Source organism: Syzygium oleosum, unplaced genomic scaffold (genome assembly GCF_021117445.2).
Source record: "Syzygium oleosum isolate NSW1041296 unplaced genomic scaffold, Sole_v2.1 Sole_v2.38, whole genome shotgun sequence".
Classification (NCBI taxonomy): Eukaryota; Viridiplantae; Streptophyta; class Magnoliopsida; order Myrtales; family Myrtaceae; genus Syzygium; species Syzygium oleosum.
Window position 1 is genome coordinate 2573667 of NW_026607522.1, and position 15150 is coordinate 2588816.

Below are 15150 nucleotides of genomic sequence, written 5' to 3' on the forward strand. Positions count from 1 at the left end.
GATGCTATTTATAGTGCAGACCTGGTAACCGTTCTTGGTATTTTATCCAGTCTCTACCGTTGATTTCATCTTTACATGAACCTATTCATCAACTGTTATCGATCTTATTTTCTGTATGAAATGATAATTGCTTTTGAGCCTATTTAGTCTCTGAAAACGACAACCGTCATCGAGCCCATTGGTTCTCTAAGGCAACAACCGTCATCGAACTTTTCTCCGCTTAACACCTGTCATGGGATGATAACCATCATCGAACCTCTCTTCCGCTTGACATCTATCTCTTGGGATGATAACCGTCATCAAGCTTTTCCTTCGCTTGACACCTATCTTTCGGGATGACAACTGTCATCGAACCTTTCCTCCGTTTGACACCTGTCTTTCGGGATGATAACCGTCATCGAACCTTTCCTCTGTTTGACACCTGTCTCTCGGGATGATAATCGTCATCGAACCTTTCCTCCGTTTGACACCTGTCTTTCGGGATGATAACCGTCATCGAACCTTTTCTCCGTTTGACACCTATCTTTCGGGATGATAACCGTCATCGAACCTTTTCTCCGTTTGACACATGTCTTTCGGGATGATAACCGTGATCGAGTCTTTCCTCCGCTTAACACCTGTCCATTGGAAATGAGGACCTTCGTCGAGGCTTTCTGACTTAACATCCATCACCCTTTTCATCGATTTAATCGATGAGAAGCACTTTTAGCACTTGGACATCTGTCTTTTCTGGAGCAAAGGCTCTCATCGAATCTTTTATAGCTTTTCTCCGTCTGGCACTTATTCAACAGAGATAAGGACCTTCATCGAGCTTTTCTGACTTAACATCCATCACCCTTTTCATCGATTTCATCGATGAGAAGCACTTTTAGCACTTGGACATCTGTCTTTTCTGGAGCAAAGGCTTTCATCGAATCTTTTATAGCTCTTCTCCGTCTTCTCCTTTGTTGATATCTTTGACGAAAATACCTTCAGTATTTTTCATCCCCCTCTATCTGAATTTCAAATTTCCCGCTTATGACTGTCCGTACCTACCAGCTGCCATTTTAGTACGGGTGATGTCATCTCTTGTCCTTTTATACATATATCCTCACGATGAAATCTCTAATTAATTTCGGGTGTCAACAAGTGCATTTGACAACTTACCAAATAGTAACTAATTCTGTTCTTTTGTTTCCAGAATCACTTTTGAAATAGAAATCCATTTGTTAAATTTTTTGTGCCCGGGCAGAATTTTGCAAAAAATTGTGTTCAGAATCAGTTTTGGAACAGAATCAAGAAGTAAAAAAAAGTAGCTTATTGATTTTGGAACAATTTTTCCAGAATTGATTCTTCTTGATTTTCTTCTTTTATTTTTATTTGTTGTTGTTCTTTGGCCCCGCCGGCCACAGGCTAGGGCCGGTGAGGGCATCATGACCGGCAAGGGTCCCCCTTGCCGCTTGGGCAACGGCGGCTCGCAACTGCGATGGCGAGGCCGACCTCGCCGTCGCCATCCAGGTCCGTCACCTGGGTGGTGACGGCGAGGCTGGCCTCGCCTTTCCTGGGCGAGGCCTCGCCGTCACCAACCCTTGCGACGGCGAGGTCGGCCTTGCCAGATCTGGGCGAGGTCGAGCCTCGCCCAGCCAAGGCGAGGCCGGCCTCGTCGTCGCCACCCAGGCGATGGACCTGGGTGGCGACACTGAGGTCGTCCTCGTCGTCGCCTGGGTTGGCGAGGCCGACCTCGCCGTCGCTTGGGTTGGCGACGGCGAGATTGGCCTTGCCAGATCTCGGCGAGGTCAAGCCTCGCCCAGCCAAGGCGAGGCCGACCTTGCCATCACAACCGGCGAGGGCGGCGGCAAGGGCCGCGACACCCTCGTCGGCCCTAGCCTGTGGCTGGTCACCGGCTCCAGCAGCCGGCCATGGCCAGTGAAGGGAGGGGAAAAAAAGAAAAAAAAAAAAGGAAAAAAAAGAAAGATATTAAAAAATTCAAAATATTTTAATAAAAAGAAATTTTGTGTAGTTACTAAACACATTTCTGTTTTTTTCTATTTTAAGAACAAAAATTTTGGGCAGTTACTAAATGTCTTCAAATGCTTAGAAATTTCCGGGCACGGAATCAAAAAGAATTATTTTTGCCCAGAATCTATTTTTCGGCACAGAATGATTGTCATATATAGCCTAAAACATGTGAAACAATATGGCACAAAGTTTAAGATATAAATTCCACATTGGAAATGCACCAAAATTCCACAAAGCGTGAACGAACGATTAATCATCACGATACACCAAATCTTGAGTCTTGTTGGACATAAAGAGTGAGGAAAGAAAAAGAAAGTGAAGTTTGTCGAGACAATAATATACCTCTTAAAATAGGCCTAGCAAGATTATTTCGACACCTTGCAGCTATTTCTTGATGGGCCCTCAAATATGAGTAGCTCACTTAGCTCCAATGTATGGCTATGGTCGCTTCACGTAAACCAGACAACGAAAGCCACAGCAATTTGATATGGACCCACCGTTGCCGGTAGTCCCGATAGAAGGCAATCAATGTACCGACCAAGTAGTCATGTCACCAATTAACGGACAATTAAATGCCAACCCGCTGTCCCAATCGTCCTGAAAAAATTACATAAATAATCTTTAAATTTTGACTTAATATATAATATAATTTTTAAAATTTTAATTTATTCAATATGGCCTCTGAACTGAAGCTCAAAATGCAATATGGTACTTGAACTTTCAATTTCTTTAATGTGATGCTTAAAATTTTGATACATATTCAATTTGGTCCCTCAACTATATCAAAATGTTCAATATCATCCTTCCATTTATTCATATAATTGAGGGACTAAGTTGAATATGTACCACAAGTTAATGGGGCACATTGAACAAATTAAAAGTTCGGGGAACACATTGCACATTGTGTTAAAGTTTAGAAACCACCTTGAAGAAATTAAGAGTTCAGTGACTACATTGCACATCGAGCCAAAGTTTATAGACCATTTGTGTCATTACCCATCATGAAATTCCACGAGCGATCAATTTCTTTTCTTGAGATTGATTAAGGTACAATCCCGAAAGGCCTTTCATTGGGGGATCCATGGTGCTTCGTTACCATGCCAGTTTAATCCTTGCCATACAATTAAGGATCTTTCATTCCCGGAGCGGCTGAAGATTCAAAATGCACAACCCCCTCGCATGTTGGCAATGGGTTGTTGCCAGCGGCATTGTCGGTTTCCTATTGATCATATTTTTGCCATGGCAATTTCCTCATGTTAACAATAGAGGTCCCACCGTGTATACTAAAAAGATATTTCACCCGAAAAGTAAAAGACAATTCACCAAAAAAATTGATTTTGGTTTTTTTTTTTAATGAAAAGGAGTTCCTTGCTGATTTTTGGATGGAAAATCTTCATGTCTTATATCAAAAGAAAAAATTGATTTTGGTTTTTTTTTATGAAAACGGGTTCTTTGTTGATTTTTGGATGGAAAATCTGTATGGCTTATACCAAAAGAAAGTAAAAGACAAGTTATGAAATTTAAAGAACTATAAAGTTAAAGAAGATAAACGAAGGCTTAAAACTGTAAATAATAGTGTTATGGTATCGATGGTTGATTGATCGCCACTACAAGAGTTCACCGTCGGTATTTATATCCCAGCTAACAACAGTTTGCGTTTGGTTGTCCGGATTTCTAAACAGGATAGGACTGGATAGGATAGGATAAGAAATTCTAGGATTTCTTTATATTCTATCCACTGTTTGGTGGATTACGGATTTAAGTCGGATAGGATATATTTTTTTTTTTTGCTATTCACGGGTCCGGAGGAGTCGGTGAAGGAAAAAAAGCCGAGAAATTTTTTTGGTGAAAGCGCACAAGGTGTGGGGATGAAGATGACGGCGAGTGGAGTATAGGGTTTCTGGAAAAATAAGCATTAAAAATCCTATCCAGATCTATCCCACCCCCCCTCGGATTTTTTTATCTGGGCTATATCCGGTCTATATCTGACCTTATCCTATCCTGGACCACCACCAAACACAGGATATGATAAAACATATCCTATCCTGGCTTTTATCCAGTTAACAAACGCAGCCTTTACAGATAAATATTTATCACACTAATTACAATTGATGCTACACGTTCCCTGAGTTTTTAGACGTGCTTTTTGTACTCTAGTAATTTTCATCCAAAACAAATTTATAACTTCCAAGATCACCGAGATAACCAACTGTCACTTCGTACTGGAACCACCACTTGATATTGAAGTCGATACATCATTGCTGTCTTTTAACTCAAACACTCGGCAAAAAAACTGAAGTAGTGGACTAGTGATGAGCTTTGTCGACTGGCAACGGTCTTTCTTGATAATCTACTCCATGTTCGTTGTCAATGACTTTACTGCTGATCCGTCGATTCTTCAAGTCAATTGCCTTGATGATTAATTGATTATCCTGACCAAACCTTAGTATAGGCAATTGAGTTCACCACTCATCAATAATAAAGGTTGGCAATTTTCTAGTGTAAGCACTTCACAAAGAGAGAAGGTTCCTGGCTACTAATCTATGCCTTCACAAAAACTTTTGGGTACCCAATCATCATCATTCCAATGGAGGCACTTGAAAGCCAAAGACAAGGACATTCTTCGAGCCTCTCAGCCCAAAGCAGGAACCGCTTGGCTAAAAGCCCGTGTTCTCCACTTCAATATCTCAAACTTGTCCTTGCTCACTTCCAATTCCCACGAACTTGTCTCTTTTTTGGATTTCACCTGGTATGCAAATAAACCGAGAACCAATCTCATGACTTCCCGGAACCAAGGATGTTCTCCTCACCCGTTCCCTACCCATGCTTGCTGAATCCATCAAGCGATCGAATTGCCACTTTTGGACCCCAAAAGGAAAAGAAAAAAAAAAAGCAGCAGGAGACATCTCAAATCAAACCCAATCAACTACTCAATCAAAGATGTGGCAATGACTCAACCAGCATGCTAATAAAGCACCCGGAGGTCCCCCAAAGAAACGTGCATTTTCTTAACATGATTAAGGCGCATGCACAAGAAGTCAATAGACAAGATTTGCGTGAATGCGGTACAATTGGGACTTTTTATCTCAGCCATTCGATCATAATAATCTCACATGGGGCTCATAATGTCGTTTTTTTTTCATGTGATTGGGGGTATGCAACAATTATAAAACAGTGAAAAAGGATATGAAAACCATTGAGAGTTTCGCTCCGGAAACACCATGGGAATGGGAGAAGGCGAGCAGCAGGGCATTGATGAGCTGATTGCTTCACTTCCCCAAGAGAAAGTTCCAAGCCTTCCTCCTTGTTGCCTTTTCCAAAACTTTTGGTGCCCGATCTTCGTGCTTCCTAATGTGGTCGCGTTCCAGAGGCACTTCAAGGCCAAAGACAAAGACATTGTTGTTGCCTCTGACCCCAAATTGGGGAGCACCTGGCTAATGGCCATAGCATTCTCCATTGTCAATCGCTCCCGCTTCGACGTCTCAAACATGCCCTCGCTCACTTCAAGCCCCCATGAACTCATCCCTTGCTTCGAGTTTGACTTGTTCGTGCATAACCCGAGATTCGATCTTGATGACATGGAGGAACCGAGGCTCCTCTCTACGCACCTCCCTTATTCAAGCTTGCCGAAGTGTGTCAAGCAGTTGGACTGCCGGATCATTTGAGACTTGGACACATGAATGAGAGGGAGATGATTATTCTGAGTTAGAGGGGTCCACTAGGAGGTCATTAGATTGAGAAACTAAACTTTTGTGAACACTAAGACATGGGTAGTCAGCAGTGAGTGAAGTTCAGTACTGCACTTCACCATACCTCATAAATTGTGGGCTGTGTATATTCAGACTTATGGGTACCCTTCGATCCGAAGGTGGTGCTAGGTATTTGTTGTCCTTTGTTGAGGACGTTTGAAGGAAATTCTTGATTTATTTTCTTAAGCACAAGAGTGAGGTGCTTGGTCGGTTTAAGTCATGGAAGGCGATGATCAAAGCAGATAGAAAGAAAGATCATGTTCATGAGAACTGATAAATGGTTGGAATTCTATTATAATGAGCTTTGCCAGTTTTGCACATAGGAAAATATAGTAAAACACCGCATTGTAGCTGACACACCACAGCTAAACGGAGTGGCAGGAATGATGACCAGAATTATATTGGAGAGAACTCGCTCTTTACGCTTCAATGCTAGATTAGATGAAGGTTTCTGGGCTGAAGTATTAAATTCCACTTTTTGGTTAGTGGACAGATTAGTCATCACTAACAATTGATTGGAAAATTCTTGAGGAAACATAGTCAGGTAAGTCTGCTGATTATACTAGACTAAGAGTGTTTGGTTTCCCTATTTATGATTGTGTGAGTGATGGCATGCTAGAGCCGAAGGTAAGAAAGTGCATATTCCTAGGTTATGCAAATGAGGTGAAGGGATACGAGTTGTGGTGCATTGAGGAGGATTCACCCAGTTTTATGTTCAACAGAGATGTTACCTTTGATGAATCTACTTTGTTTCAAAGGTGGAGTGAGAGATCAATTGTGGAGAATGATTTGGAAGGTATTCAAAAACAGTTGGAGCTTCAGGTAGGATCTAGAGATATTCAGAGTACAATAAATGTGACAGTGTCTATAGAGTCACTAGATTCCATAGTAGTTAACAGATGTTCCGATATCATGATTGATGAAGCTTCGAGATGGTCAACGAAGGTGGATGAGATAGAGCAATAATAGTACACAGATATTGAAATAGAAAAGTTTGGGTGTAGTAGAGACAGCTTCTGGTATAGAGGTGTATAAAGAGACTACTGGAATGTTGCGAGTGACTCAGAAGAGTCGCATCGGAAAAACGTCAAGGTACTCCAACATGTAATTGAAAAATTCTGTAAGTATCCCGTTTACTGCACATTATAAATTGTCTAATATGTCATTGTATACTTGGATGGAGGTGGAGCACTTGTCTCATGCTTCGCATGTTAGTATTGTTGGTTGTTTGAGTTATGCCAAGGATAGTACTAGGTTTGATCTATCACATGCAATCAAGAGATTGTATACTATTAATCCAGGTATAAATTGTGATGTTGTCAGGTGGATCCTCCTGATTTTACTGAGGATGACAAATGGTGGCACATGTTTCAAAGGATGTCATTTAGGTAGTGTGGCTGTAACTAGGTTTATGAACCGGTTCTTGCAAAGAACCTAAAAGAAGGTAAATCTAAGTAGTTATGCCTTTACTTCTGTTAGTTGTGCTATGAGTTGGAAGGCATCGTTGGGAGACACTATGGTTTCGTTAATGATTGAGAATAGAGACATGGCAACAACGAAAGGAGTTGAAGAGGTGGTGTGGTCTAATGCCTTGATTAATGATGTTGACATGAGAAATCTGGTTGATGTGGTGTTCGATAGAAATAAGAGATATCACTAGAGTATCGAGTTCATTAGTGACGGAAATTTCTGTGTCAGATGTAGCATGTCAGGAGAGAAACCAAGAAGTTTCTTGCGTCAGAGAATCCTATGGACATGTGGATCGAGTTCATTCTTCCAAACAAGTTCAAGCTCTGCTTGGGCTTGATAGACGTCTGCGATAGTTAAGCGGTTGTCGGAGCATTGGGAGAGCTAACATGATTGATAAACACTGTGATTTGGCTGCAAACATCGAGCCAATGTGCAAATTATTAATATATTATTTCTCAAATATGAGCTTGTGTATCAAACCCGATCCGATTGGAGAATGCAGATCATTTTGCTAAACTAAATCCATTAGAAAATAAAAGAAATCCCAACAGATCGCTTTCTTAATTGAATTAGAATTTCTTTTATTGAAGGCCACACAAATTCACAAGTATGTTTGTTATTTGTCGGAGATAAATCTCCAAGGTTGACAGAATAAAGAAAGAATCCCAACTTCAGCTTTTACTTTCTTTATTGATTGCCGCACGGTGGGCTCTCGTTCATGGAGCCGCACAAGAGAGAACAAAACAGTGAGCTCTTTGAAGAAAGCCGCAAGAGGACAAAAGAAGGGGATTATCATCTTATGGCCGCATAAAAACGATGTCTTTAAGGTCACACCCGGTGAAGTTTCCAAGCGGGACTTTCTTGGCAGCAAAATTTGCTAAATATATTATATTTTTATCAATTCAGTCATAAATCTTTAAATATATACCACGAAAATTCCAAACGGATACACTTATGACAAATTTACCCAAAATTAATTTTATTAACTATAAAAAATTATAAACTGGTACATCTGTGATAAATTTACCTTAAACTAATTTTTTGATCACAAAAAACCCTAAACTATTACATTTGTGACAAATTTACCCTCCATTAAATTGAATTAATACCACGAAAAATCCCCAAACCGGTACACCTGTGATAAACGTAGGGTAAAACCCCAAATTAGTACACTCGTCAACCGTCATTTGTCATTCAACTCAGAAATTGGACGGTAAAATTTAACGGAAACTAATGGAGGGTAAAATTGTCACAGGTGTACCAGTTTGGGGTTTTTCGTGCTAAAAAATTAGTTTTAAGTAAATTTATCACGTGTATCAGTTTAAGATTTTTCGTGGTATCGACCCTAAACCTTTTAATTTTTTCAATTGAGTCCTAAACATTTTTACGTTTTTCCAATTGAGTCAATTTGGCTAATTTGGCCGGAAACCACTGACGTGGATATCGGGCGTCTTATGTGACACGGCCGGCGCTGACGTAGATAATTTTTAATAATAATTTAATATTTTTTCAATTTTTTCCTTTTTTTTTTGCAAAATGTAAAAATGTTTATGACTCAATTGGAAAAGTTAATAAGTTTAAGACTGAATTGATAAAAGTGCAATAAGTTTAAGATTTGTTTGGATAATTTTCTCCTTTCTTGGCCACAAACACATGGTGATTTGTGCAAAGATCCGACGTCCGATTGAGACGTTTGCTTTACATAAACGTGAGTGTTTCATGCTGCGAGGTAATTCTCAATAGGTTGATACTCTTCATCATTTTGTTATGTCTTAATCATACTTTTGATATTATCATATAAATACCTGCTCATATTTTACTTATTATTTTTGTTCTAAAAAGAAGTTTGTGTAATTCTTTATTAATGCTCTGATGATGCTTTTGTAACATTTTCCTAATGTGGGTTACATTAATTGAGATTGTTATTACCCGCTTACGGGTCTGGTCTAATAAGTTTGGATACAAGGATTCTTAATTGGTCAGATATGGGCTCGGCTTGTGTGGGCCGAGTTCGGCCCGGCCCGTTATGAGAGGGCCTGGCTGGAAACTCTATAAATAGAGCTGCAGGTCCCTCCTCTGCACCTAACTCTCTCCAATCGCTCTCAAACTCACCTACGGCTTACGTGAGTTGGCTGAGGCGGTCTCATAGCGCCGGGACTTCGGGGGTGACAGGGGAGAAGACCTACGGCACCGGTTCATCGTCATTTCCGCATCCAGGCCGATGGAATCCAAAACAGGTGCACAAATTCAATCCATCCTTTTACCGTACCGTTAATATCTCGCTATGGTGATCCTAGGGCGCTCGGCCGAGCCATACGGGCCGGCCAACATGTGGTATCAGAGCCGCCATAGTCGAGAAACGGGCCGGAACTGTTCGTATGTGATTTCGATTTTTTCATCGGATAAATGTTAGAATAAATCACATAGATGGATAGATCGTCGCGAGACGAGCATTTTGAGTGGTCGCCGGCCACCAGGGGCCGCCGGGAGTGGCCGCACGCGCCGCCACGCGCCGGGGCGTCGGAGAGCCCTGGCGGCACACGCGCGGGTGTTCCCAGGCGCGTGCAAGGCACGCGCTAGGGTTTCCGCGAGCCGGGTTGATCCGGCTGACCCGACCCGACTCCGGACCCGACCCAGACCCGACCCGTTGACCCAACCCAGGGTCCGACCCGTTGACCCCGACCCGGGGATTGACCCGACCCGGATCCGACCGATTGACCAAACCGGTCAACCGGTCGGACCGGTAAGCGGTCAGACCAGTCGGCGGTCAGACCGGTCGGACCGGCCTTTTTGGCCGGTTTAGGCGCCGGCGCGTGAGGCCCACGCGCCGCACCTTCAGGAGGCGCGTGAGGGTGCGTCCGGCCTCCGTTTGGAGCGTGAAAGGTACCGGCGTGCTCGTATAAGGATTATCTACACTGTGGTATATTTATTTTACATGTTTGATACTTTTAAGGATGTGAAAATACATATGGAACCCTATATACGCGTATTTTTAGGGTATATTTTCGTATTTTCCTGTTGGTTTAAGAGATACAGATTAAAGCTTACATGTATATGATGACATAAGGACATGTAGATCATGTATCATTGATAGTATGTATAAGGTTCGACATATATCAATGTATAGAGCAATGTAATTAGCATGGTATGTAATTTTAGAGACATTGCCCATGTCTTCCAGTCTAGAATTACATCTATATAGTATATGTGAGACATAAAGTTTATATCCTTAGTATGAGAGAGTTTCAATGATTCAATTTGGTAGTGACCGCCAAAGTGGCACACTTAATTGAGTTTGAGAAATATCAGTCTCGTATTGTTAGGATGTCTCCTGTTCTAATGTGTTGTCATACTCCCAAAGGAGGTGATTATGTATTGGTTCATGGAGGGATGCATGTACAGCATGCGTGAGGAATGACTGATCCTAGTGGTTCATACACCCAAAGGTGGTGAATTCATAAAAGATTGGAATACATTCTCATGGCCGTTGTCATGTAGAGGGTATACAATTGCATGTCATGTATTCTGCCCAAAGGTGATTATATGATGATATGTGTAACTCTCAGGAAAGTACTCACATGATACTGATTATAGATATTGCTTGTTTTTAACAGTCACCTTCTCCCTGAACGGCAACTCCATAAGTATTGAGGTTCTTACTGGTTCAAACTTTAAGAAATGGAAAGATGATTTTCTGTTTGGTATGGAGCTGGCAGATATTCATATTGCTCTTACTGAGGATAAGCCAGCAGATGTCACTGCTGAAAGTACGGATATGGAAAAGGCACTGAGTGCCGCCTGGGCAAAGAGCAATAGGATTTGCTTGTTACTGATGAAGCGATCCATTAAGGACCATTTGAAAAGTAGTTTGCCAGCTGACTGCACTGCTAAAGAAATGATGGAAACCTTGCAAGCAAGGAACCGTGACTCGTCTAATGCTGAGGCTGGGACATACATGCAGTTACTCAATAATATGAGGTATGATGGTTCAAGTGGGGTTAGGGATTACGTCCTTAGGATGGTAGACCTCCAGACAAAACTAAAGGTTCATGAGATCATCCTTTCTGATGCCTTCATTGTGCATCAAGCCCTGAATACCCTTCCTACTGAGTTTGGAATTATAAAGACCAACTATAATTCCTAAGATGAAAAGTAGTCGGTCAATGACCTGATAGTTAGGGTTGTGGCAGAGGAAGAGAAACTGAAGAAAGATAAAGGAAATCATGCTTTCTATGCCTCTAGTTCCAGTAGCAGGAAGAGTAGTAAGTTCAAGAATCGTACTCAGAAAGGAACTCCTGAAACCACCGGTCATTTGGACCATCTGGGTCCTGAGAAAACACCCTTGAAGAAGAATGGTGTTCACTGCTACTTTTGTAGGAGGAAGGGTCACATGAAGAAAGACTGCAATAGATATAAAGCTTGGTTGTCCAAGCGTAAGCAGTCAGGTATTAATTTTTTGGCACTTGTCTGTGAATCCAACCTATTAGAAGCTCCATCCAGTTCTTGGTGACTAGATAGCGGTGCAACTAATCATATTGCGTATACCATACAGGGATTCACAAACAGAAGGAAGCCAAATCAGGATGAATTAAAGCTCACTGTAGGGAACAACAAAAGAGTCGACGTTGAGTTCGTGAGAGATGTCATATTAATTTTGGATTCTGGTTTTAATATGATGTTAAGAAACACTTTTTATGTGCCTTCCTTCAGACGGAACTTAGTTTCCGTATCAAGTTTGGATGTCTGTGGCTACTCTTTTGAAATAAAGAACAATATGGTTTCTATGTTCTTTGATTCAAATAAGATTGGGTGCTGCAACATATCGAATGGATTGTACAGATTGTGTTTATCTCCCAATGATATATATGTCGCTTATACAGCTGAAATGGTTGTTTCCAAAAGACCTCTACCTAAGGAACAGTCTTATGTATTGTGGCATAAACGACTTGGTCACATTTCTAAGGAAAGAGTGGAAAGGCTGATAAAGACAAACATCCTGCCTACTCTTGAAAGTGATCTAGATACTTGCGTAGACTGTTGTAGGGGTAAGATGACCAAGATAAAGAAGAAAACCGCAGTCCGTAGTTCTGACCTGTTGAAAGTCATTCACACTGACATCAGTGGACCCTATACGGCAACGTTGTGTAGAAATTTCTATTTCATCACATTTACGGACGACTATTCCCGATATGGTTATCTGTTCTTGATTAAGGAGAAGTCTGAGTCTCTTGACAAGTTCAAGATTTTTCGGACTGAAGTCGAGAAACAGCTGGGAAAAGTCATAAAGGTTGTCAGGTCTGACCGAGGTGGTGAGTATTATGGCAGGCATGGCGATGCTGGACAGCTGAAAGGGCCATTTGCCAAATACTTGGAAGATTCTGGAATAGTGGCTCAATTTACTATGCCCGGGAGTCCTGAACAAAACGGTGTGGCCGAAAGACGAAATCGCACCCTTATGGACATGATGAGGAGTATGATTAACAGGACGAACTTACCTGATTTTCTGTGGGGTGAAGCTTTGAGGACAGCTCTCTTCATTCTAAATCGTGTTCCTACCAAGGCTGTTCCGAAGACTCCTTTTGAATTATGGACCGGACGTAAACCTAGCCTAAATCATCTTAAAGTTTGGGGGTGTCCTGCAGAAGTAAGGTTATACAATCCAACATTGAGCAAGTTGGAATCCAGAACCACTCGATATTACTTCGTATCTTACCCAGATCATTCAAAGGGGTATCGGTTTTACAGTCCCCATGGAGGCACAAGAATTGTCGAATCACAGACAGCGAAGTTTCTGGAATTTGATGTGGCCGAAGGAGGTAGTTGCTCTCAGACCATTGAGGATAATAATATGGTAGGTACTACAGTGTCGATTTCTCTACCTGTACAGACGATAATGGAGACCCCTACACCACAGACTGAGCATGTTGTGGTCCAGGATCCTATTATTGAAACAGCTCCTGATGAAGTACTTCAAACCCCTCAGGTGCAGGATGAGGAAGTAGTAGCTCCACTCAGGAGATCTATCAGGCAGAGACGATCGGCTATACCACCGGATTATATGGTCTATCTGGGAGAGCATGACTATGATATAGGCTGCGTGGTTGATCCAGTAACTCATTCAGATGCAATTTCTTGTCCTCAATCAGATATGTGGGTGGATGCAATGAAAGACGAGATTCAGTCTATGAAATATAATGATGTTTGGGAGCTTGTTGAATTGCCTAAAGGTTACAAGCCCATCGGTTGCAAATGGGTATACAAGACTAAAAGGGACTCCAAAGGAAAGATTGAGAAGTTCAAAGCCAGACTGGTAGCTAAGGGTTTCACTCAAAGAGAAGGAGTAGACTATGAGGCGACTTTTTCTCCAGTCTCTTCTAAAGATTCTTTCAGAGTGATTATGGCATTAGTAGCTCATTTTGACATGGAGTTACACCAGATGGATGTTAAGACTGCCTTTCTGAATGGAGACCTTGATGAGGAAGTCTATATGGTGCAACCCGAAGGTTTTGCAGCTGATGATTCAGGTGAGCTTGTGTGTAGATTGAAGAAATCTATTTATGGCCTTAAGCAAGCTTCTAGGCAATGGTATTTGAAGTTTCATAGTGTTGTCACTTTATTAGGTTTTGTTGAGAACAAGTTGGATCAGTGTATATACAGCAAGGTCAGTGGGAGGAAATTTATTTTTCTCATACTCTATGTAGATGACATCTTGCTTGCGAGTAGTGATATTGGATTACTACATGAGACAAAGCGAATGTTGTCGAAGGATTTTGACATGAAGGACCTTGATAAGGCGTCTTTTGTCCTAGGCATTGAGATCCATAGGGATCGTTCTCGCCGAGTATTGGATTTGTCTCAGAGAACATATGTTAATCGTATTCTGGAAAGATTCAGTATGCAGGACTGCAAGCCAGGAATTGCTCCTGTCATAAAGGGTGATAAACTGAGTCTGTCACAGTGTTCTCATACGGATGTTGAGAAAACCCAAATGAAGGATGTACCTTATGCTAGTGCACTTGGAAGTATCATGTATGCTCAAGTTTGCACTAGGCCAGACATTGCTTTTGCAACAGGACTTCTAGGCAGATATCAGTCAAATCCAGGACACGATCACTGGGTTGCTGCCAAGAAGGTTTTGAGGTACTTAAAGAGGACAAAAGACTATATGCTGATCTACAGACATGTTCAAGACCTTCAGCTGGTAGGGTATTCGGATTCAGACTTTGCTGGCTGTCAGGATGAAAGGAAGTCGACAACGGGTTACATCTTTAAGTTAGCAGGAGGTGCAGTATCATGGAAAAGTGAGAAACAGAAATCAATGACATCCTCTACCATGCAAGCGGAGTTTGTAGCATGCTTTTCGGCCGCTACTCAGGCAATTTGGCTCCGGAACCTCATTAGAGAGTTGACCGTATTTGATTTTGTGGATCGGCCCATACAGTTGTATTGTGACAATAACTCTGCAGTGTTGTTTGTTAACAACAACAGAGGTCTCAAGGGGTCTAAGCATATGGAGGTCAAGTACTTGACCATAAAGGAAAAAGTCAGGGATGGTGACATTACAGTAGAGCACATTTCCACAGATGATATGGTAGCAGATCCACTAACTAAAGGCCTTCGCCCCTGTATTTTTGAACGACATGTCGTTAGCATGGGCTTAGGAGTATCATGGGATACTGTTGTTTAGTGGGAGCTGCTTTTATTTATGCTCTAATAAAGTTTACATCTGTGTTTTGTTACTCTTTGTAACATTTTGGATGTGTTTCAACTCATTTGCATTCAATAAGGTGTTTCTGAATGCATTGTTGTCATGTTAAATACACATATAAGGTGAAAATCTTAAGGTACTGTGTAAACCTTGAGTAAAGGCTATGGGCATTCAGTTATTGGCCTTAAGGATATGTCTTATTACACATAAAGTAATGTTAACAAT

At 41.5% G+C, this 15150-nt stretch overlaps 1 protein-coding gene across 1 annotated transcript; it reads left to right on the forward strand.

Annotated features, from left to right (window-relative positions):
- Positions 1 to 5114: 5114 nt before the first annotated feature.
- LOC115663123 (cytosolic sulfotransferase 15-like) lies at positions 5115 to 6158 on the forward strand. Its single transcript, XM_030585168.2, has one exon. It carries the CDS (start codon positions 5220 to 5222, stop codon positions 5661 to 5663), a length of 444 nt encoding a protein of 147 aa, XP_030441028.1. The 5' UTR covers positions 5115 to 5219; the 3' UTR covers positions 5664 to 6158.
- The last annotated feature ends 8992 nt before the right edge of the window (positions 6159 to 15150 follow it).

What these genes read in the sequence shown, in the direction of transcription:
- LOC115663123 (XM_030585168.2), top strand. Translation starts at nt 5,220, where the DNA reads ATGGGAATGGGAGAAGGCGAGCAGCAGGGCATTGATGAGCTGATTGCT.